Below are 21,020 nucleotides of genomic sequence, written 5' to 3'. Positions count from 1 at the left end.
CCACCGACACTCGGTCCCCGAAAGCACATCTCAACTTTTTTTTCTCGGAGTTTTGTAAGGTTCTCCAAAGAACTACTGCATCTTACTCGGTCCCCGACCGTTGCCCAATTCATCCGCAGTTCATCAGCGACTTTGCGCCGTCCGCTGCCAGCACCAATTGCCCGCCAGTCAGTGGTCTAGAGAGCACATCGACCATTTCCTTGCTGCAACTGTAAGTGTGGGCCCTGCACTGTCGCATTGCCCGCATTGCCGCGGGTAACTGCACTTTCACAAGCTCCTCTCTCGGGCGGCTCCGGGCCTCTTCGGCCGGTCTCCAAATCCACCATGACGGGCTGCCATCAATAACACGTGCAAGTCAGGTTCCCCTTCTCGAGCCGATCCGGACACAACCTCCTTTCGCCGGAGCCGTCTACCCTTTCCGCTCAGTGCAACACCAACCTCGCCCGCACACGACGCGCCTCTTTTCGCTGCCGTCCTAGCCGTGTGACAGTTCGTCTCCGCCGCGCCTCTCAGCCTTCCAGCCCCGCGCGTTCAACCGGACCACCCCGCGTTTTCTCCCCTTTCACCCCCCTTTCACCTGCGAAGAAGCACCCTCTTCCCTTGGTCAGGGCCCCTTTGTCGCAACACCCGCCTAGTCATGTCCGCCGCTGTCGCCCCCGCCCCGGCCGCCCAGGCGCCCAAGCTGGAGAAGAAGCCGATCAAGTTCTCCAACTTGCTGCTGGGCGCCGGTCTCAACATGTTTGAAGTCACCACCCTCGGCCAGCCCCTGGAGGTCATCAAGACCACCATGGCGGCGCACCGCGGCGATGGCTTCACGACAGCGCTGGGCCGCATCTGGAACCGCGGTGGTGTTCTCGGCTGTAAGTTCAACATCGTTTGCCCCGGACTTCGCTATGCTCTCTAGGCACATTCGCTGACATGCCTTCTCTCTCTCTTTTCCCCTCCCGCAGTCTACCAGGGTCTGATCCCCTGGGCCTGGATCGAAGCGTCGACCAAGGGCGCCGTGCTGCTCTTCGTCGCCTCCGAGGCCGAGTACTACGCCCGCCGCGCGGGCGCCAGCGAGTTCGGCGGCGGCATCATCGGCGGCGTGACGGGCGGTGTTGCTCAGGCGTACGCGACCATGGGCTTCTGCACCTGCATGAAGACGGTCGAGATCACCAAGCACAAGATGGCCGCGTCGGGCCAGAAGGCGCCCGGCACGTGGGCCACCTTCTTGGACATCTACCGCCGCGAGGGCATCCGCGGCATCAACAAGGGCGTCAACGCCGTCGCCATCCGCCAGATGACCAACTGGGGCTCGCGCTTCGGCCTGAGCCGGCTCGCCGAGCAGGGCATCCGCAAGGTCACCGGCAAGGAGCACGGCGAGAAGCTCAACGCCGCCGAGAAGATCGTCGCCTCGGTCCTCGGCGGCGGCCTCTCGGCCTGGAACCAGCCGATCGAGGTGATCCGCGTCGAGATGCAGAGCAAGAAGGACGACCCCAACCGCCCCAAGAAGATGACGGTCGGCACCACCTTCAAGTACATCTACCAGACCAACGGCATCAAGGGCCTGTACCGCGGCGTCACCCCCCGCATCGGCCTGGGCGTCTGGCAGACCGTGTGCATGGTCGCCATGGGTGACATGTGCGTTTGCTCCTTCGCTTTTGTCTCCTCTCCTCTCCTGACTAAGATGCTGACTTGAACCGAAAAAAACAACAGGGCGAAGACGTACGTGGAGAAGCTGACGGGCGAGACCGTCACCGCAAAGCATTAGAGCGGCCGGTCCTTTCTTTTTCCCCTCGCGGGCGCGAACAGGATCTGTTCTGTTCCCAAAAAAACACATACAGACCGTCATCTGGTCGGGAGATGAGACATACGCTTTCGTTTCCCTCTCTGACCGCGGGCGTGTTGTCTCTCTCTCTCTCTCTCTCTCTCTGGCGGGTCTTTTTCTCCCTCCCTCTGTAGAACGGGCGGGCTTGGGGGGGCAGGAACCTCTTCTTGCTGCGGTGGTTAGCGCTACTACTGCTATTGCCATTGCTGCTATGGTATGCTATGCTATGCTATGCTACACGGGAGGATATATGTAGTAATGCGGTTAGCTGCCGGTATGAGGGCGGCCTGGGACGGGTTGGCGGATAAATATAGAGCGGGTCTTCCCTTTTTCTCGGTGTGAGATTCGAGCCTTCTTTTTCTTCTTTTGTAGCTCCGTTGCGTGTTGCGTGCCGTGCTCTGCTGCGCTGTGTTGTGCTGCGCTGTGTTCTCTAGGTAGGGAATGCTTGCAGTATCTGCCTCGAAACACGGGGCGGCAAGATGCTGACTTCCCCTTGCCGAGTTTGTCCTACGCTCCGTGGTAGCTTGTGTTGGGAGCTAGATAACTACTAACTTGAGTACGTGAACGGGCCGACGCCCGCCAACGGGTTCGGAAGTGGTGAGTTCGCGATGTCGGGACCCTTCTGCGCTAATCATTTGGGGTGGGGGGGAGGGGTTGATGGTAAGGGTGCTAGTCTAGGGCTGCGCTGTGCTCTGTGGTAGAGGTTGCTAGCCCCCTTCGTTGGCGACCTAAGCTCGGTATGTACTGTTTGACGTGTCCCTTGGTTGAGGTTGGGAGAGGAGGGGGGGGGATTCAAGGGGAAGGGGAAGGAAGGGAAAGGGGATTGATTGCTCGCCGGATAAAAGAAGGAAAGGGGGAAAGCTGGCACGGGATGACCCGGGGTCTTCTTCTTCCTGTCGGCGATTCACCCACCCAGACAGACCTTCTTCTTCCACCACAGATGGAGAAACTGGTGATGATCAGCTGTTTCGCGGAGTTGCCCGGTTCCCAGAGCTGGTCCCGCCCGCTTCGCGTGGGGACGTCTGTGTAATTTGTAGGTACCTTACCTCGCAAGTTGGTGGACAGCGCATCCTTTGGATAACAGGACTAGCCTGTGACAATATAACAGAACGAGGGTGTCGGTGTCCCCTTTAGGATAGAGCTGGGAACTTTCTGCTCAGGTTGGTTGGGGAAATGCTGGAACCGTAAAAGCACCCCCGAGGCTCCAGGAAGCTCAATCCACAACCACAAGGCTATGTTATTGAGGCCACAGCTTACTCGACTTAGGTGTCTGGACGGTTGGCAGCTCGAGTACTGATCGTTGTTATTGTCATGCGCTTGTAAATCGGCGAGCTAGGGTAGGTAGGCAACGCAAGAGCGAGCCGCCTTATATTCTGTCCCTGTGGTGGTCGGCGATGTTGCTGAATGGGTTCTCCCTCCTTGCTCTTTGACTCTCCCTGAACAACCCCATCCACTGCTGCTCCCTCCTTGCCCAAATTGAGGGTTTGTTCTTTGACTGCTGGATCTTCTTGCAAAAAAAGGTGACAGGTGTGATGGCGGGCAGCGATAGGGGCCATACGGAGAGAGGCAACTGTTTGGAGCGTAGATAAGTGCAAGCAGGCCCAAATGGTACATTCGTGGTACCTGCTACACGCTGATGAACAAATTGCCCAAACGCAGTTGTCAGAAGTGAGTTACTTGGCGCCTTGGTTCAGGGTTCAGGTGCCGTTCACCTGGAGGGTTTGCCGGCATGACGGTGTAACCTTTGGTTGGAGTGACTGATGCTATAAAACTCAGAGTGTCCCGCTGAGGTTGACTGGTTCTCCCCAACATGGTTCTTGTCATCGTATCAGATGAGGGACTGACATGTCCACGACGGTTGACTCTTCAAGCGAGGCGGAGACAGGGGCTTTATGTTTGTCAACTCGCGAGCAATTGCCTGTGCGTGGCTGTACAGCACGCAACCCGACAAGAACAACAACGAATAGAGGTGGCTGATCCTGACTTTGCCTCTACTTCTATAGGTAATCCACAACTCCTCCCCCTTCAGCAGTTACTGGGCTCGCACAACACTAACGAATAGTTCACTGGCGCCCAGGGGCGCCTGGTCCCCACTTCGTGGGGACCATCCTCAAGCTACCCTCTTCCCAGTGTTGAGACTGTCTTGGAAACCACAAAGAGGAGTTAACCAGAATTCGTGTGTTGAGACTCGGCCGGCCTACGCATCTCCGTGAGATCACTGCTTGGTTAATATCGGATAGATCAGACCAACACACACACAACATAGACAACGAAGACAACTTGTATATGTCTATCTCCGTAAGGCTTGATGCTCGTGCAGTAAACCAGAGCATAACTGCAGGCTTGAGTCTCTGACCAGGCTGGGGTTTCCCCTACCACGAGTCATTCCTGAGACGTCAAGTTTCCACCAGCACCAGGCAAGGATCTGAGGGCGGATGTTTCCGAGGCGAGGAACTGCTTGCTCTGTTCATCAACCCTCTCGCCGGCCCGGAGTTGCGTGCTTCTCACACTGTCCTGGCCACACTCCGTGTTTCGCATTCGAAACAACCAGCAGCCTGCGGGGTTCTAGGCCGGAGACGGTCGAGTCGCCACCCGAAGACTCAAGTCAAGATTCGGGCCGGGAGCTCGGTGCCGGGGCGGCCAAGAAGTGGATGGTGAGACAACAGCATCTTTACACAATAGTGACAATGGGAAAAAATGATGAACGGCAGAACTGGCAGTTCTTCTTCGCTACCTGACGCAATTCAACAATTCTCCACAGCAACAACGCACTGTGACCTTGCTGAGGAATGCTCAATGGCATCATGGCTGCGCCCGAGCACCAGGTCTGTGATGACAGGTAGCCCTGTGCTCTCAAACTCTATGTAACACTAGTGAAGCCATCAGATCTGTTGGAACACGTGGGCAAGAAATCGCAGGCAGAACTGGCGTTGAGACAGGGAACCCCGTAACAACAACGAAACGGCCGCTGGTGTCGAATCTTCCATGGACCTTCCAGGCCAAACTTGCCTTCAGCCGGAATTCGGCAGAAGATTGATCAGACAGGTTCCTTGGACACAGCACGAAGCACCACACCACAACCCAGGGAGATGGCAAGAAACCCCGTGATCATAATAATACTAAGTAGGTAGCATCAATAAAAAAAGAGAGCTCTTTCATTTCGGCCAGTGTCCACCAGGCAGCGGAGCTCTTGGCGACCGAGGACCGAGCCGAATCCACAAAGGGGGTTTAACATCAATAGCTACCTGTAGAAAGTCACCTTAGGTAAGGGAAGTTAAGTGTCCACCAACGGAGAGCGGATGGAGCCTTCATAGCGCCCTTCCTCCCCAAAAAATAATGATGACAAGCAATGAATGACACACGCAAATCACTCTCCCCAACCGGGGATTCTGGAGATATCGCTGGAGACGGTCAATTACGGCCACTCGCCGGTCGAGAATCCACGACAAGCGAGCTCCGACCTGCCGGAACGCGGCACGCGACAGCGTCCGATCTCAGGGTAAAGAGATATAATTAACTACGGCAGGTATCTCGCTCAAATAGTCGCCAATACTACCGTAGCACAACAGTTTCTCCGAACGACCCGCTACGATTCCTGTTTCCTTTTACCCTCTTTGAGTTCTATGCATAATGATGCGCGCGAAATGAAGCCTTCGTGTTCTGAGATCTCACCGAGCTGGGCCAGGCCCAGTCGGAATCTGGAACGCACCTGGTGACGGTTTGGGAACACTCATCACTGTGCTAGAAAGAGAGCAAAATTCGTTCTTACCAGTCAAAAGAAGTCAAAAGATTACTGCGTCCGGTAGCGAACGGGAGGTCAAGCTGTGGATGGCCAATGAGCGAGCTTGTGTTCTTGTGAGACTGTAGCATTCGCAGACGAGCTCGGTTGCGGGGGAGGGGCAGACTGTGCACCGCGCGAGATGTCGCTGCGTTGTTTTCTCATTGGGCCAGCGAGACAAGCTTGGGGACGCTGCCCACAGCCGGTTATTCCCGTGGTTGCAGGGCTGGCCGGTTGAGGATGAACACATTCGCTCCGGCATGGCGGTTGGGGCCCGTCAGCACCAAACGGTCAGGATGTGACAAGCAATGTATAGGGAGTTCGACAGATACGGTCACGTCTATACTACTGTCTCAACAGTAGTGCTCAATGAACCTAGTGAGGTAAGTATGTTATCTCTTCGCTGTTCGAAACAAACATGGCTGGCCCCTGTGGAGCAGCAAGAAGAGTCTTTGTGCTTCCTGACCGAGACTCCAAACTTCGAGGTATATCGGCATCGCGTAAGAAAGGGCGCAGCGCCACATGGAATGTTGACTGTTGGGTTGGGTTTGAGTTTGACAGCCAAGCTGGAGGCGTTGAAGCTGGAGGTCCCAACTGCCCGGCCCGGACAACGGACACAGGACCCAGCTAAGACCGAATCTCAAACGCCGCGGACCCGAGGAGAACCCTGTACTGCGCTATAAAGCCGGATTGGTCTAGACTGCGGCCAGCGTCAACTAGCGGTCGCTCATGTCCTGCATGTATGTGCACTAGCAGCGGGAAAGACCGCCAAAGGGATTTGGCTCGCTGTCGGTTGTCTGAATGAGTAACTACTACGTAGTTAGCAGTTCAGCCCCGACCGCTCGCCAGCTTGGTTCGCTGATGATTTGCCTCCCCCACCAAACCACCCGCTCTGTGCGAACGGATCGTGGACACGCGCCGACGGCGGAGCTAGTAGAGCTAACGTCAAGGCACGCCATAGCGCCGCGCACGATCAGGGCCGGATGGAGAAGGAGAGGAGCACCGGACAGAGCTGGTGCCTGCATTGAGTACGACAGCACGGGCCAGGCAAGGTTGCGAAGTTGTCAGCGCAGCGCGAGAGCAGACTGACGAATGAGCGCCGGCCTCGTCACTTGACAGCTTGCTGTTTTGGGCAGGAGTCCACGCTCACGATAAGTTAACGTCAGCCGTTAACAGCTGCGCGTGTGAGCGGGCGAGGGAAGCGGAGCGGATGTGGAGGAGGTCGGGTTTCTCCCCCTGCCTTGGGGTACAGCACTGCGGTATTCTCCCGCTCGCCAACGACTGGCTCGTTTCAGCTGCCTGCCCCCGTTCCGTCCCTCGCTGTCCTCAGGCGCGCGAGCGAGGCTAAAACAAGTTGGGCCGTCGGTGATGCACCCCACGCTAACAAGATGCCTGTTTGTGTCTTGCTGTGTGCGTTTGGTGTCGTCCCGCCCTGTCTGTTCGCGTTTCTCGGCTTGCCGATGGCTTGCGCCAATGGACATGAAAGAATTGCGGGGAGAGCAGGGGCTTGAGCGGTTCTCGACCAATCTTGATGATGTGAGATAGTGTATTCCGTTTGCTAGTGCACTATCGTTTATTGAGGCTTCTGCTAGGGTCAACAACCCATGGTCATCTCGACCGTCTTGTCTCCCTTTGTTGCTCGACCTACATTACGGCAGGGAACGAGGTAAACAAACAGCCCGAACGCGCCGAAATCGCGAATTGAGCAAAGACGATTGTAATGTCCGAGGGAGTCCGCAAAGCGGGCCCTGGGGATCTCCTGAACGAACTAGACGGGGAATTCGTGAAATTGGAGCTCCTCCTGCGGCAGTTGTGCCGAAAGGCGCGGGCAAATCGCCAGCGGGAAGCATCTAGAAATGGCAGCGGAGGCCAGGGTTCAGTGAGCGGATACGGAGCACACTTGGTACAATACAATGCTTGTTTGTTTGTTAGTTTGGTTCTTACCCCCACTTTTTGACAGGGGGCTACAGCCAACCAAAGTCGGCCTTTTGACCCGCCTGTTCCGTTCTCTAGCCTCATCACTCTCCAGACTCCAAGATCAAGTGAGGCACGTTCGAGTATAGTGAAGCAGTGGATTGAACGCAATTATCCTATCTAGCTAACTGGCCAGGTACCGAAGGAAGCTGCATTACCGGCAGAGGCTGCAGTGCCCCTGACTTTCTATTGGGGTTAGTCTCTTCTATGCCAAGACGGCTAGGTAGGTACCTGTGATTTAGAGCCCCTGTCGTGATCCACCATAAGTACCAAGCTAACGAACAAACAAGGGGGGCATTGTACGGAATAGTGGTAATACCCTGGGACCCACCACCTGCGGAGAGCCATTTTCCCTGTGCAGGCGCCTCGGATCCGGCCAGCTTCCGATGTGTAAGTTATGAGGCTCTGGTGCCTGCCTCAATTGCACAAACCACCTAGTGTATCCATTCTTGTTCCCAGAGCGGGTTCATTGAGAAATGTGCCCCGCTTCCTCCGATATCCTGATCGACCTGTGTGAGCCCCGGGTGGTCTGCCGGATGACGTGCTTTGATTAACTCATGTCCGCCTCCGATCTGTGTGTCCGCCGGCCGGGACCGCCGTCGCTGGCCACTGGCGAATGAAGTGGAAGTTGACCGGGAGCGCAAACGGCGAACCCACCCCCACGCTGCACGGATCGGCAGGGACCCTCTCGGCGTCGCTCACCGTCAGACCTGTCTTTTGGGTGGCGCCGAGAGCCGGCCAGGGCACCCGTCGCCGTGTGCCACGTCCCTAACGGCGGTGTTCGTTCCGGGTCCCGTCAGCATCGCTGGCTGTTTGCACGGAGGACGTCAGACGCAGTGACTTGAAAGCCGGAAGCTTTGCCATTGCTGCATCTGCGGGACCAGGAGTGAGTGGCTTCAACCTGCTGGCCACAGCAGCTTACTCCGATACATTGGTCACCGGAGGTTCTGACTGCATTACGTTGGCTGCTAGAACTTCCGGTCCAGACCGCCATTTGCGGGATATTGTGCTGCCTTCGGGACAGATCATCAGATACCCACGGATCTGAGGTATCGCAATAGCCGCGCAGATAGGGCGAGCGCCAGAGATTAAGACTCAACAGCACAACGCTCGGCACCGGGTACTGTGTAAGCACCGAAGCCACTTTGTGCTGTATGGATTAGTTTACGAATACCTGGTGAAACACGGCTGGTTCGCGCGTGTCGTCGCCGTGATGAAGATCGAGATGGCAGCCCAGCGATGGACCACTGGGATGTGTGTGCCAAGTGTCTCCTGAGGCTGTGTGTTCGCATCACAATATACATCCAAGGTGCCAAGATGGCCGGCAGTGCGGCCGGCGAAACATGTAAATCTGGGCGCTGTCGTACACCAAGACTGGCCAGTCCTCGCCCAGCGCGCCCAGAATCTTGGTGAACTTCAATTCCCCAAACGGGCAGGCCAACACCAAACCGAAGGCCTTGGCAACGCCTCACATCCATATCTGTCTCGTCGTGAAGGTCTGACTGCTATCTTTGGTTGGGCTCTAAACCGGCTTACTCCCGCTTATGTTGTCACGATTCGGGAATGCAGCAACACTCCAGCCGGCCGGCACTCAGCACCGTGCGCGGGCCGTATGAATCATTCCGGGGCTGGAGGGGGCAAGGCTGAGGGGCTGGACGCCCCCTGGGGGCGACTCTCGTGTCGCAAATCTGGCCGGGAACGGCAGGGAAACAAATCTCGCCGTCAATCGGGGAACCCGTCGATTAAAAAAAAGATCGGACGTCGGTGGGAAAGCCGAGCGGAATTTTCTTTGAGTTCGGCATCCGGAAGGATCGGCCTGGCACAAACGAACGAATGTCCATTGGCAGGACGAGCTCCGCGCTGTTTGGGAAGGTTAAAATGACGTAGGTGGAGCGGCCACACCGTCGGCACTTCCGCCCTGGGCCGATGCCGTTTGCTGCGTTGATTGGCTTCCTGTTTTGACGCTTACACATCCCACTCTGCAGAGCTCGACGGCAGCGTCGACAAGCGACGTCACCCAGCCCAAAGCCGATTGCGCGAATTTACGAATTTACCATGACGTTCTCTTGATTTCTCGCGTCTCGTGGCTGTTGGCCGGTGGACTGGAATGCTTCAAGTTGTCGCAGGCCAAGCCGGTGAGCTGGCCGCGTGCATTCGCTGTCCCAAATTGAGCGAAACAAAATAGCTCGTGCTCCATCCTCCCGTGGGTGAGTGAGCCGCCGGCTCCACCCTTCATCAGTCCGACTCGCGGGGCTCCTGAGGAACGAACGGCACACGCCGCACCAGCCGGGCCAATTCGCGAAGGGACGAAGGCGAGAGAGCGAGGCACACCCCAGGGGATTCCCGAGCCCACGGCTTGCCCCGTGTCCTTCTCTGCAATGTTGGTCCGGCGTTGGCTACTGTGGGAGCTTTGTTTCTTAAATATGCCGTTGTTTCTGGCAGGGGTGCCGGCTTCAACTACCAGTGAGATAGCGGCATTGCGTGCAGCAGAAAACCCGGCACAGCAATGTCACTGTCTACGACACTAAAGTACGCGTTGACATACAGTTGACATACATGGGGGTGTCCTCGTCTAAGGGGTTCCATGACAACAAAATAATACAGAGGGCTTGTCAGTGTCATGTCCGTGCGGTTTCATATTGCTGCGGGAGGCTGATTCGAGCAGAAGAAGTACACTGGGAGTTTTGCCGCTGAAATGGCAAAAGAAAAAAAAAAAAATCTCTGCATCGGCGGTTCCGTAACACCCTCCATCGAACGTGAAGCCTGATAGACTTTGGGGCTGGGAACTAAATCGCTCTTCACGGCGGAAGCTCGTGGAAAAGCGACAAAAGTCGGATTTTACGCGGTAGTGTAGCGTACACTGCATCGTCCCTGCGAAGTTCTTTGGAGATGGTGTAATTGTATCCGTCGTCTGTACGGATACCCCAAGGTCGGTAACCCGCCTGGGCAGAACATGGGAGCCAGAAAATCCCGCAGGCCAGCTGTGTACATCGCTGGGAAGCTGCGGCGAGGTAGCAGTTCATGGGGGATTGGCAGCCGGGGCAACGAGGAAGTGGGGCAGGGATACATCCACGGATTGCGCGGTCCAGGTCACTCCCTCGTCATTGCGACCTGCACATTTGGTGACCCACTTTTAAATCCTGGGCAGCCGGGGTGGTTGCCTGCCCCAATTGCTTGGGGTTTGGTTACATGGGTTTCCGAGTAACCACAGTGTGAATTGAGATCTGGAAAATCGCCGGCCTTATTGCCACGCCGAAATGCGCGCAGATCACAACCCTGCAGCACAGTCCGGGCGTCGTCGCACACGGCTTGGCCTGGAGATGCTCGACTCGCATCGCGCGCCGCCATTGCCCGGCTTGGCCTTCGCGCTGCTCGGTCGAAGACGGAGCTCCACCCCCTCTGCAGTGGCCAACCTTGTCAGGGTACCTAGGGAAGGTCGCTTGGAAACAACTTGATCCCGCGCCGTGTCCATCCAGCGAAAGGATAAGGTAGCGTTGTTTTAGGTATTGGACAGGGACAAGGGGCCTTTCCGGAAGTGATTGGATTTTTCTTGGGGGGGTGTGGGCCGCGTTGACCTACCGACTGAAGCTCCAGTTTGCTGCACGCTGCGCTCTGCTCGGCGGCACCGCACGCATCTGCAAGCTGTGGGTGCAAAGATTGAAATAACGCCGGCCGCCCGCCGTCGCCCCCCGAACTCTTTCCATTTCTCTCTCTCTTCCTGCTTTACGCACGGAGGTCCTGTATAAAACTCCCTTCGTCGTGAGGTCTCGCTTTTCCCCTCGAGTCCTTCCTCTCTTCGTCTTTCCACACATTCCGCTCTCAACCACCTCTGCGCGCGCGACCATTTCTAGTCCGCACCTAATCACCGTTGGATCAAAACAACACTCTTGACCTACCAAAGCTCAGCACCAATCCCCAATCTCGGACTCAGTTTTTCGCGCGCGGACGCGTGAACAACAAGAACAACCGATTGATCAGCTTTTCAGTCTAATTCGACGCGTTCGATCGCGAGCGCGTCGTTCCAACCGATCCAAGTGAGCTTCGCGCAGAGCTCATCTGCCGCAAACAACTCGGCAATGTCGGAACCTACGGCTGCCGGCGCGCCGGCGCTGTCGACCAACATCGAGAGCGGGAAGTTCGACGAGAAGGAAACCCAGGACGTCCCTGCTAAGCACCCTATCGAGGAAGAGGAGGAAGATGAGGACATCGACGCTCTGATCGACGATCTCGAGAGCAACGATGGCCACGGTGCAGTAAGTCTCTCTTTGCTCCCCACGAATTCAATTCTCCACCATGACTCCGTCTGGTGTTCGCGCGTTCTGCCACTCAATCCATCGCTTTCAATTGGCGTGCTCCTTTGACCTTTGGGCGAACTGCCGTTGAGGCGATGTGGTGGGACGAGTGCAGTGCCTGGACTAGGCTTCGAAACCCGAGATCATCGGTCTTACTACCGCAGGCAATGCTAACCAATCTTGCGCGCGCAGTTCGAGGAGGAAGAGGAGGTCCAGCCTGGCGGTGGCCGCGTTGTCCCCGAGGACATGCTCCAAACCGACACCCGTGTTGGTCTCACGAACGAAGAGGTCCTCCAGCGTCGCAAGAAATACGGCCTCAACCAGATGAAGTGAGTGGCGTCTTCGGCGCGTCGCCGGGCTTGGTCTCGATGTTTGGTTGATCCAACCAGTCGGATACTAATGCATGGCACAGGGAGGAGAAGGAGAACCTCGTTCTCAAGTTCCTCGGTTTCTTCGTCGGCCCTATTCAGTTCGTCATGGAGGTACGTCAAGATCCGCAGAGCGCTCTGTGTCCCGACACAGCGGTCATGAAACGAAACGTTCCCCACTTGCCGCCTTGAACTTTATGCTGACCCGTCGATTGCAGGCTGCCGCTGTCTGTACGTATCTCTTCCCCGCGCGCCGCGCCGCGAGGGCGCATTCCGGATGGCCAAACGTAAGGCACGGACTTGCTAACAAATTCGTACAGTGGCTGCTGGTCTCGAGGACTGGGTCGATTTCGGTGTCATCTGCGGTCTCCTTCTGCTCAACGCCGTTGTCGGTTTCGTTCAAGAATACCAGGCCGGCTCCATCGTCGACGAACTGAAGAAGTATGGCAACTCCGCTCGGTTCAAATCGATTGCGCGGATGGGGATCGCTGACTCTGTTCTAGGACTCTTGCACTGAAGGCTGTCGTTCTCCGTGACGGTACCCTGAGGGAAGTCGAGGCCCCCGAGGTCGTTCCCGGCGATATCCTGCAGGTCGAGGAGGGCACCATCATTCCTGCCGACGGTCGCATCGTCACCGACGATGCCTTCCTCCAGGTTGACCAGTCCGCCATCACCGGTGAATCGCTCGCTGTCGACAAGCACAAGGGCGACCAGTGCTATGCTTCCTCGGCTGTCAAGCGTGGTGAGGCCTTCTTGGTCATCACCGCCACTGGCGACAACACCTTCGTCGGTCGTGCGGCTGCGCTCGTCAACGCGGCCAGCGCCGGCACCGGTCACTTCACCGAGGTTCTCAACAACATCGGCACCATCCTCCTGGTCCTCGTCATCTTCACCAACCTCGTCGTCTGGGTGTCCAGCTTCTACCGGTCCAACCCGATCGTCACCATCCTCGAGTTCACCCTCGCCATCACCATCGTCGGCGTGCCCGTCGGTCTTCCCGCTGTCGTCACCACCACCATGGCTGTCGGCGCCGCTTACCTCGCCAAAAAGAAGGCCATCGTCCAGAAGCTGTCGGCCATCGAGTCCCTGGCTGGTGTCGAGATTCTCTGCTCCGACAAGACCGGTACCCTGACCAAGAACAAGCTCTCCCTGTCGGAGCCCTTCACCGTCGCCGGCGTCGACCCCGAGGACCTGATGCTCACTGCCTGCCTTGCTGCCTCGCGCAAGAAGAAGGGCATGGATGCCATCGACAAGGCTTTCCTCAAGAGCTTGAAGTACTACCCGCGCGCCAAGGGTGTCCTCAGCAAGTACAAGGTTCTCGAGTTCCACCCCTTCGACCCCGTCTCCAAGAAGGTCACCGCCGTCGTCGAGTCTCCCCAGGGCGAGCGCATCACCTGCGTCAAGGGCGCCCCCCTGTTCGTGCTCAAGACCGTCGAGGAGGACCACCCGATTCCCGAGGAGGTTGACCAGGCCTACAAGAACAAGGTCGCCGAGTTCGCCACCCGTGGTTTCCGCTCGCTCGGTGTCGCCCGCAAGCGTGGTCAGGGCTCCTGGGAGATTCTCGGCATCATGCCCTGCAGCGACCCGCCGCGCCACGACACTGCCCGCACCATCAACGAAGCCAAGTCTCTCGGTCTCTCCATCAAGATGCTTACCGGTGATGCCGTCGGCATCGCTCGTGAGACTTCTCGCCAGCTCGGTCTCGGCACCAACGTCTACAACGCCGAGCGCCTCGGCCTCGGTGGCGGCGGCGACATGCCCGGCTCTGAGGTGTACGACTTCGTCGAGGCTGCCGATGGGTTCGCCGAGGTGTTCCCCCAGCACAAGTACAACGTCGTCGAGATTCTGCAGCAGCGTGGCTACCTCGTCGCCATGACTGGTGATGGTGTCAACGACGCGCCGTCTCTCAAGAAGGCCGATACCGGTATCGCCGTCGAGGGTGCTTCCGACGCCGCCCGCTCCGCCGCCGACATCGTCTTCCTCGCCCCCGGTCTCGGCGCCATCATCGACGCGCTCAAGACGTCCCGCCAGATCTTCCACCGCATGTACGCCTACGTCGTCTACCGTATCGCCCTGTCCATCCACCTGGAGATCTACCTCGGCCTCTGGATCGCGATCCTCAACCGCAGCCTGAACATCGAGCTCGTCGTCTTCATCGCCATCTTCGCCGACGTCGCCACCCTCGCCATCGCCTACGACAACGCGCCGTACAGCAAGACGCCTGTCAAGTGGAACCTGCCCAAGCTCTGGGGCATGTCGGTCCTGCTCGGCATCGTCCTCGCGATCGGCACCTGGATCACGGTCACGACCATGTACGCCAACGGCCCCAACGGCGGTATCGTCCAGAACTTCGGCAACATGGATGAGGTCGTGTTCCTCCAGATCTCGCTCACGGAGAACTGGCTCATCTTCATCACTCGGTATGTTTTTCACTCTGGATATTTCCTTGGTTTTGCAGTTTAACTGAGCGTGTGGTGCTAACATGCGGGCTCCAGCGCCAACGGTCCCTTCTGGTCCTCGATCCCCTCTTGGCAGCTCGCGGGTGCGGTCTTGGCCGTCGACATCATCGCCACGCTGTTCTGCATCTTCGGTTGGTTCCTCGGTAACGACCAGACCTCGATTGTCGCCGTCGTCCGTATCTGGGTCTTCTCGTTCGGCGTCTTCTGCATCATGGGCGGTCTCTACTACATCCTGCAGGACAGCGTCGGCTTCGACAACCTCATGCACGGCAAGTCGCCCCGGGGCAGCCAGAAGCAGCGTTCTCTGGAGGACTTCGTTGTGTCGCTCCAGCGCGTCTCGACCCAGCACGAGAAGTCGCAGTAAGCGCCTCGTTGAAGTGGGCGGGCCCCCAGCACACACCATGCAACATCACATACCACCACCTGCTGCGCTCTGTGCCAGTTGCGGAGGAAATCTCGGCTGTAGGGAGGGTCGGTTTTAGATAGACATGGAACGGCCGGGATATCTCTTTCATTTTTCTGACAAGTCTTGTATGGACTTTGGTACACCGAGGCTAGACTCGCCTCGATTTCCTTAGACAATCTAATAAATCAGTAAAAATAATGTCTTTGGGAGGTCCGTGACTGTGATGTGATGGCTATGCTGTGTGGCTGTTCGCAGTTCCAGCTTCTCTTGAGGCCTTGAGCGGGAACACTCAGTCAAGCCTCGAAGGATTAAGATGGAATCTGCGAGACAGTAAATCCCTTCCTTTTTCCCTTTCACAGCTCCTCTTCCTCACAGCGAACCCAATATACCGTCTGCCATGGTAGTTATCACGTGAACTCCAAGCTTCGTTGTGTCGATGTTGGTTGAGGGTCGAGTATTTTTCAGGCGTCGCGGCCAGGCAAGCCTACCTACCAGCTGCTGGCATCTGTTTCTCGCTGGCAACAAACAGCCCAAGAGCGCAATCAGCCGCCTGCTCAACAAAGCTTTGCTTGCTAACGATGCCGAACGGGCCAACCACTTCCTTCAGCAAACGTTGCCCACCCCGGGCATTTCGGTTACATCCCCACCTATTTCGATCAGGCTGATTTTCACCAATTCTTCTTCAAATCAACAAGTCTCCCAGAGCAACAGAACCGACTTAATTTTCTCCCAAATATACTTTTTTTCGACTCTCCTCTACCTCGCGATCACAATGCGATCATGATTCCCAACGCAACGAGCGAACCCAAGCGAATCCGAGCCCCTACGACGCTAGGACCGAACCCACTGTAACCCACTGTAATTTTTAGTACCTTAGGTAAGAGCGCTATATGATAGGGGAGCTTTCGAGGGTGATTAGGGTCTTGGAGCGCAATAAAATAGTTGGACAAGCCTTTGCTATGCCATTCCTGCTCAATTGTATAGGTTTGCAGCTTTTAGCGCCTCAAATTGATGCTGCTGTGATGATGTAGTTGTTGTGTTTTTGTCTGTGATTTTGAATGACCGAAATGGGGGTGGGCAATGTTAATTGGATCTGTCCGGGCCTGCTTGTTGAGGCAACACCACACAACTGCCCCGCGATACAGAACTCACATCAGCACCGAATCAGCACTGAATTTTGAAAAGGACCAGTTGGGGCTTCCGTCTGAAACCTCTGGCTTTTTACATTCGTACTTTTGCGATCTCTTCTTGTTTTTTCTTCTTCCTTCTTTTTTCCGCTCTATTTTTTCTCACTTTTGCATGCAGGAGCGGCAGCGAATGACGGATGATGATTTGATCCTGTGGCAACAATCGGTTGACGACGACGACGGTGACGACGCAAAAGACTGCGCAGCACAGACGACGCAGGACGCACTCGCGCCACCACGCAAGCAGGCATACGCACACGCACACGCAGAGTTTTTCCGGGTGACACTCCTTTGACTTGGTGCTGCATGCTTGCATGTGTGTATACATGCATGTGTACGTGTGTATGCAGTGCAGGACGAATACGCCGGATTAGGGCCGTCTTCTTCTCTCTTATTCCCCGGCCTCCCTCTCGCCACCAGTCTGCAGTGAGGCAGGCTTGTGGACGTTGGAACGTAGTGCATACGCCACTTCGGATCACGACGAAGGAGTGAGGGCCGCTGCAGGTGGCTAGGGGCGGGTCTGGTGGTGCGTGGTGTGCCTCGCGTCAGCTCGGCCATCTTCCATCACGTCGTCACCTCGCGTCTCGTGACGCGAGGAATTTTTTTTTTGACCCTGCTGGAACTGCAACCTGACGATGGCGGCGACGGGTAACCTGGAGATTCCCGGCTACTACTACGGTCGGTCTTTCCCCGTCCGTGGCCCGGATCCTGCTGTCCGTTCGGGAGGGGGGAGGCTGATGGGTTCGCAGACAGCGCCAAGCGGAAGTACTTCCGCATCGAAGACAGCCGGACGGCGCCGGTAGGAGCCGCCTGGTCGGCGCAAAATGTGAAGCGGAGGGCACTCGAGGAGAAGGAACAGGCCGAGCGGCAGGAGAGGATGCGGCGCGAGGCGCTGACGGTGAAGCGGGCACGGGCCTTGCAGGCGCCGCTGTTGGGAGGCTTGCTCATGAGGGAGGCCGGAGTCACTGGCAGGGGCGGGGATGCTGTGCCCATCGGGGAGACCATGGGCAAGGTGTTCGCGGGGGGGCTGAGGGCCAAGGGCGGAGTGAATCTTTGGCCGCCCGCCGGCTCGGCAGCTATGTCATCAATGTGGGTGGGAGGCGGCGACGAGCGGCGCGGCCTGGGCGTTGCCTATGCCGTGTTCAACGAGCGGTTGCTGGCATCCTCATACATCCCGCGAGACACCAAGGAATGGTGAGTCTGGACTGGTGCCTCCTTGGGCCGAGCGTCTCTCCTAACAGTGCGGCGAGCAGCATCAACTTCAGCTACGCTGCTCAAACATATCCCAACATCAGCTTCCAGCCAAGACACCGCTGGTACTGGGCTGAGTCCGTGGTCACCTCGGTGAAATTCCACGAGCCATCGCTGAGATTACTTGTGGCTCGTCACTACAAATCCGGCGGTCCGGTAACTATCGAGCAGCTTATACCTCCGAGCGACGCAACTCCGGCGTGGATGGTGGACAGCGGTATGCCCCTCTCCATTTCCCGTTCAATCTCCCTTCTCGCCGTTCTGTACACGACGCAACTGCTGACGTGGTCCACTCCCACAGATCCATCCGGCATCGACGTGCAAATGGCCGAGCTCCGCGGAGACTCGGCCAACACCATCTACGCCATGGAACCCGCCCCGGCGAGCTCACCGCTAACCTGCATCGCCGGAACAGACCGCGGCCTGATCCAGCTGCGTGACGGCGAACTAACCTGCCTCACCCCGCCGGGACCACGCCGCGGCGGCTATCCCGCCGGGCGCCGTCTTCATCAACCTCCCCCCCGCCGCAGCCGCCACCACCATGCCGACCCGGACATCCTCCCCTGGCAACGCGACGTCCTCTCGGTGGCCTTCTTCCACCACCACCACAACAACAACATCAACCCCGCCTCCTCCTCATCCTCCTCCCTCCTCTCGTCTTCCACTGGGGCCGGACACCCCGACCTGCTCCTGGCGGGCACCCGCTCCGGGCACGTGTGCCTGCTGGACCTGCGCACGCCGCCGGCCGCGTGGACGGCCGCGCGCAACACGTTCCCGCACGCCAGCAGCGCCGCCCACGTGCGGCCCGTCGGCGCCTGGGGCGTGCTGGTGGCCGGCCCGCGCAGCAGCATGGCGCTGTACGACGTGCGCTGGCTGGGGCGCGGGCGGGCCGGCGCTGGTGGCTTGCTGAATACCAGTGATGGTGGTAGTAGTTGGCCAGGGAGCGCCAGCAGCGCGGGCGGCGGGCGTTGCTGGCCGACGCTGCCGGTGGTGGAGTTCCCCGCGTACCGGAACGCGGCGCACCTGCAGATCGGGCTGGACCTGCTGCCGCCCGAGACGGGCTACGGGGCGGGGCTGGTGGCGGCGGCGCACGACGACCGGACCGTCGGGCTCTACTCACTGGGGGACGGGGCGAGGGTGGATGGCGGCGACGTGGACGGGCTGGAGGCGTCGGCGGTGGTGCGCTGCTTGATGTGGCAGACCTTGCCGGGCGAGAAGCATCCGGGCCTGTTTGTCGGCGATGGGCAGTGGATCCGGAAGTACTCTTTCTGGGCGTAAGGCGCACACATACGTGCGGAATGGGACGGATGATGTATGGGCATGGATGGGTAGTTGGTTGGTTGGGAATGGTGAATTTTACGGCGCCCGGCGAAAGGTCCCCGGGCGTATTGTGTGTACGGCCTGTCCAGTCTATCTACGACTGATGTGCACGCATATTACAGATATATAGAGCGAAGTTGTGGTATCTGCCCACCAATGGGCTGCTCAATGCGCAGGCTTTTCCAATTCCGCTCCTGTAAGAACTCTCCCTTCCCTCCTCAAAGTTCAAGTCGTAAACGCGTAGGTAGATCCCCTTCTCTCCGCATCCTGCGTCCGCGACCTCAACCCCACCCCCCCCGGAACTGCCGCGCCATCAACTCCCCTTCTTCAAATTATAGCACCCGGCCAGGTCGGGAAAGGCGCGGTGGAAGGCCTCGCCGAGCGACCAGTTGGCCAGCACGCCCAGGTGCTGCTCGAAGACGGGGTTGATCATGAGCTCGTCGTCGACGGGGCTGGCGAGCAGCACGAGCGCGTCGTCGTACGGCCAGTTGACGCTCAGCGTCGACGTGAAGGGGATGAAGAAGTCATCGAACGGGAAGTCGGCGGGGCCGGCGTACGCGCGCACCAGCCGCTCGCGCATGCGCGGGAACGGCAGGTAGTCGTACCAGGCCGGGTGCCCGCGGGCGGCGTGCGCCCCCAAGCCGGGGCCGGGGTCGGAAGGGCCCGGGCTGGAATCGGAAGGGTGGTCGATCTGCACGCGCAGGGGCCGGTACCAGGGCGGCAGGCGGTCGTAGTTGGCCTGCGTCGGCAGGACCATCCAGCGCATGAGCAGGAACATGAGGTACAGCACGGCAGTGCGCTCGGGGAGCGTCGACAGGTGCGGGAAGCGCGCCAGGATGTCGGTGAACACCTTGGAGAGCGGGTGGGCGTGCACCGACACGGCCGGGTTGAGCAGCGACGAGACGGACGGGTAGCGCGGCCCGAGGATCTCGGCGGCCGAGTGGCCTTCGGCGAAGCGCTGGCGGCGCTCGGCGAGGAAGTCGAGGAGGATCGAGTCGAGCGGGCAGGTGGGCGGGCAGTTGCGCGGGGTGAGAGTGTAGATCGGCGGGTCGGCGACAGCAACGGTGGAGGAAGAAGGGGCGGAGGGGGAGGCGGCGCAGGTGGCGTGCGCGGGAAGGGGGAACGGCGCCGAGGTCGGGATGACGCCGGGGAGGGGAGCTGGCTGCGCGTAGATGGGAGGGTGCGCCGGCGGGTGCGCCGGCGGGGGTGGTTGCATACCGGCGGGCATCGCTGACACTGCGGCAGTCCAGTCGTGCTTCATGGGCACGTGGCGGTACTGGCCCGAATCCTGCGCGCCGTCGACGCCGGTCTTGATGCGGGGTATCTTGGTGCTCGAGTCGACCAGGAAGCCGAGGGCCAGCCGCTCGGAGCCCAGGTCCAGCCCGTGGGCGAGATGGTAGCGCTGCTGGCGCAGGATCGCCAGCTCGGGCGCCTGCTGCGGCGGCCCGTCGATGCTACCCGGCAGCACCGCTGGCGAGGGACTGCTGCTCTGCCAATGGCCGTGAGGCCCGGCGGACACGGACACGGGAGAGGTGACGCTCGTCGGCGTCGACGCAGAGTTGTCCGTCGATGGTGCTGTGAGCGGCCGTGCTGGAGGATGATGGCTCTGGCCGGGAGACGGCGAGCCAGCCGGCACTATGTTTTTCTCTCTCCTTAGCGCCCTGAAACAGACACGGGAAAACGGTGTCGAAAGCAGACATACCAGCACCAGCAGCAGGACCACCGAGAACGGGCTGGATCATGGCCACGATGGCGGCCAAGCAGCGCTTCACGTCGGCCAGCTCGGCCTCGACGGCCTCCTTCTGGCGCAGCACGCCCTGCAGCTCTTGGTAGGGCTGTTGGGCCTTGAGCTCGGCGATTTCGCGCTCATACTGCTCCATGCGCTGGCGCTGGCGCTCGCGGATGGCACGCTGGGCCTCGCGGTCTGCATGTGGGATGGGGGAGATTGTCAGCTTTGGATCCCGACCCCGATCCCGATCCCAATCCGACTTGGAAACCCCCGGATCCGGCGCGGAGACGGTGTCAGAGGAGGGGGTCTCCACTCACCATTGGCGCGTTTCCGCGCCAGCTGCTCCGGGGTCAGGTTGGCCACGCCGCGGGCGCCGCGGGCGGTCCTGGGGCGCTTTCTGGCGGCGGCGGCGGCATCGGTGGCGCTGCTCGGGGTGTCGGGGCCGG

At 58.9% G+C, this 21,020-nt stretch overlaps 4 protein-coding genes across 4 annotated transcripts; 3 read left to right on the top strand and 1 right to left on the bottom strand.

The window, feature by feature from the left end:
* Positions 1 to 372: 372 nt before the first annotated feature.
* On the top strand, positions 373 to 2,180 carry THITE_2124454 (uncharacterized protein). Its single transcript, XM_003657992.1, has 3 exons — positions 373 to 860; positions 951 to 1,623; positions 1,699 to 2,180. Exons 1-3 carry the CDS (start codon positions 638 to 640, stop codon positions 1,751 to 1,753), a joined length of 951 nt encoding a protein of 316 aa, XP_003658040.1. The 5' UTR covers positions 373 to 637; the 3' UTR covers positions 1,754 to 2,180.
* Positions 2,181 to 11,511: 9,331 nt separating this feature from the next.
* THITE_2124446 (uncharacterized protein) lies at positions 11,512 to 15,270 on the top strand. The gene is made up of 7 exons (XM_003657991.1): positions 11,512 to 11,815; positions 12,047 to 12,183; positions 12,267 to 12,336; positions 12,441 to 12,453; positions 12,543 to 12,663; positions 12,726 to 14,642; positions 14,718 to 15,270. Exons 1-7 carry the CDS (start codon positions 11,639 to 11,641, stop codon positions 15,043 to 15,045), a joined length of 2,763 nt encoding a protein of 920 aa, XP_003658039.1. The 5' UTR covers positions 11,512 to 11,638; the 3' UTR covers positions 15,046 to 15,270.
* Positions 15,271 to 16,909: 1,639 nt separating this feature from the next.
* Positions 16,910 to 18,803, top strand: THITE_2059099 (uncharacterized protein; the record flags this gene model as incomplete). The annotated part of the gene is made up of 5 exons (XM_003657990.1): positions 16,910 to 16,952; positions 17,024 to 17,468; positions 17,528 to 17,742; positions 17,827 to 18,423; positions 18,466 to 18,803. 5 exons carry the CDS (start codon positions 16,910 to 16,912, stop codon positions 18,801 to 18,803), a joined length of 1,638 nt encoding a protein of 545 aa, XP_003658038.1.
* Positions 18,804 to 18,980: 177 nt separating this feature from the next.
* THITE_2124440 (uncharacterized protein) lies at positions 18,981 to 20,913 on the bottom strand. The gene is made up of 2 exons (XM_003657989.1): positions 20,548 to 20,913; positions 18,981 to 20,480 (listed from the first exon to the last, which is right to left on the bottom strand). Exons 1-2 carry the CDS (start codon positions 20,723 to 20,725, stop codon positions 19,159 to 19,161), a joined length of 1,500 nt encoding a protein of 499 aa, XP_003658037.1. The 5' UTR covers positions 20,726 to 20,913; the 3' UTR covers positions 18,981 to 19,158.
* Positions 20,914 to 21,020: the final 107 nt, after the last annotated feature.

This window comes from Thermothielavioides terrestris, chromosome 6 (assembly GCF_000226115.1).
Source record: "Thermothielavioides terrestris NRRL 8126 chromosome 6, complete sequence".
Classification (NCBI taxonomy): Eukaryota; Fungi; Ascomycota; class Sordariomycetes; order Sordariales; family Chaetomiaceae; genus Thermothielavioides; species Thermothielavioides terrestris.
The sequence above is the reverse complement of the archived record's forward strand: the minus strand, read 5'-3'. Positions and strand labels throughout refer to the sequence as shown.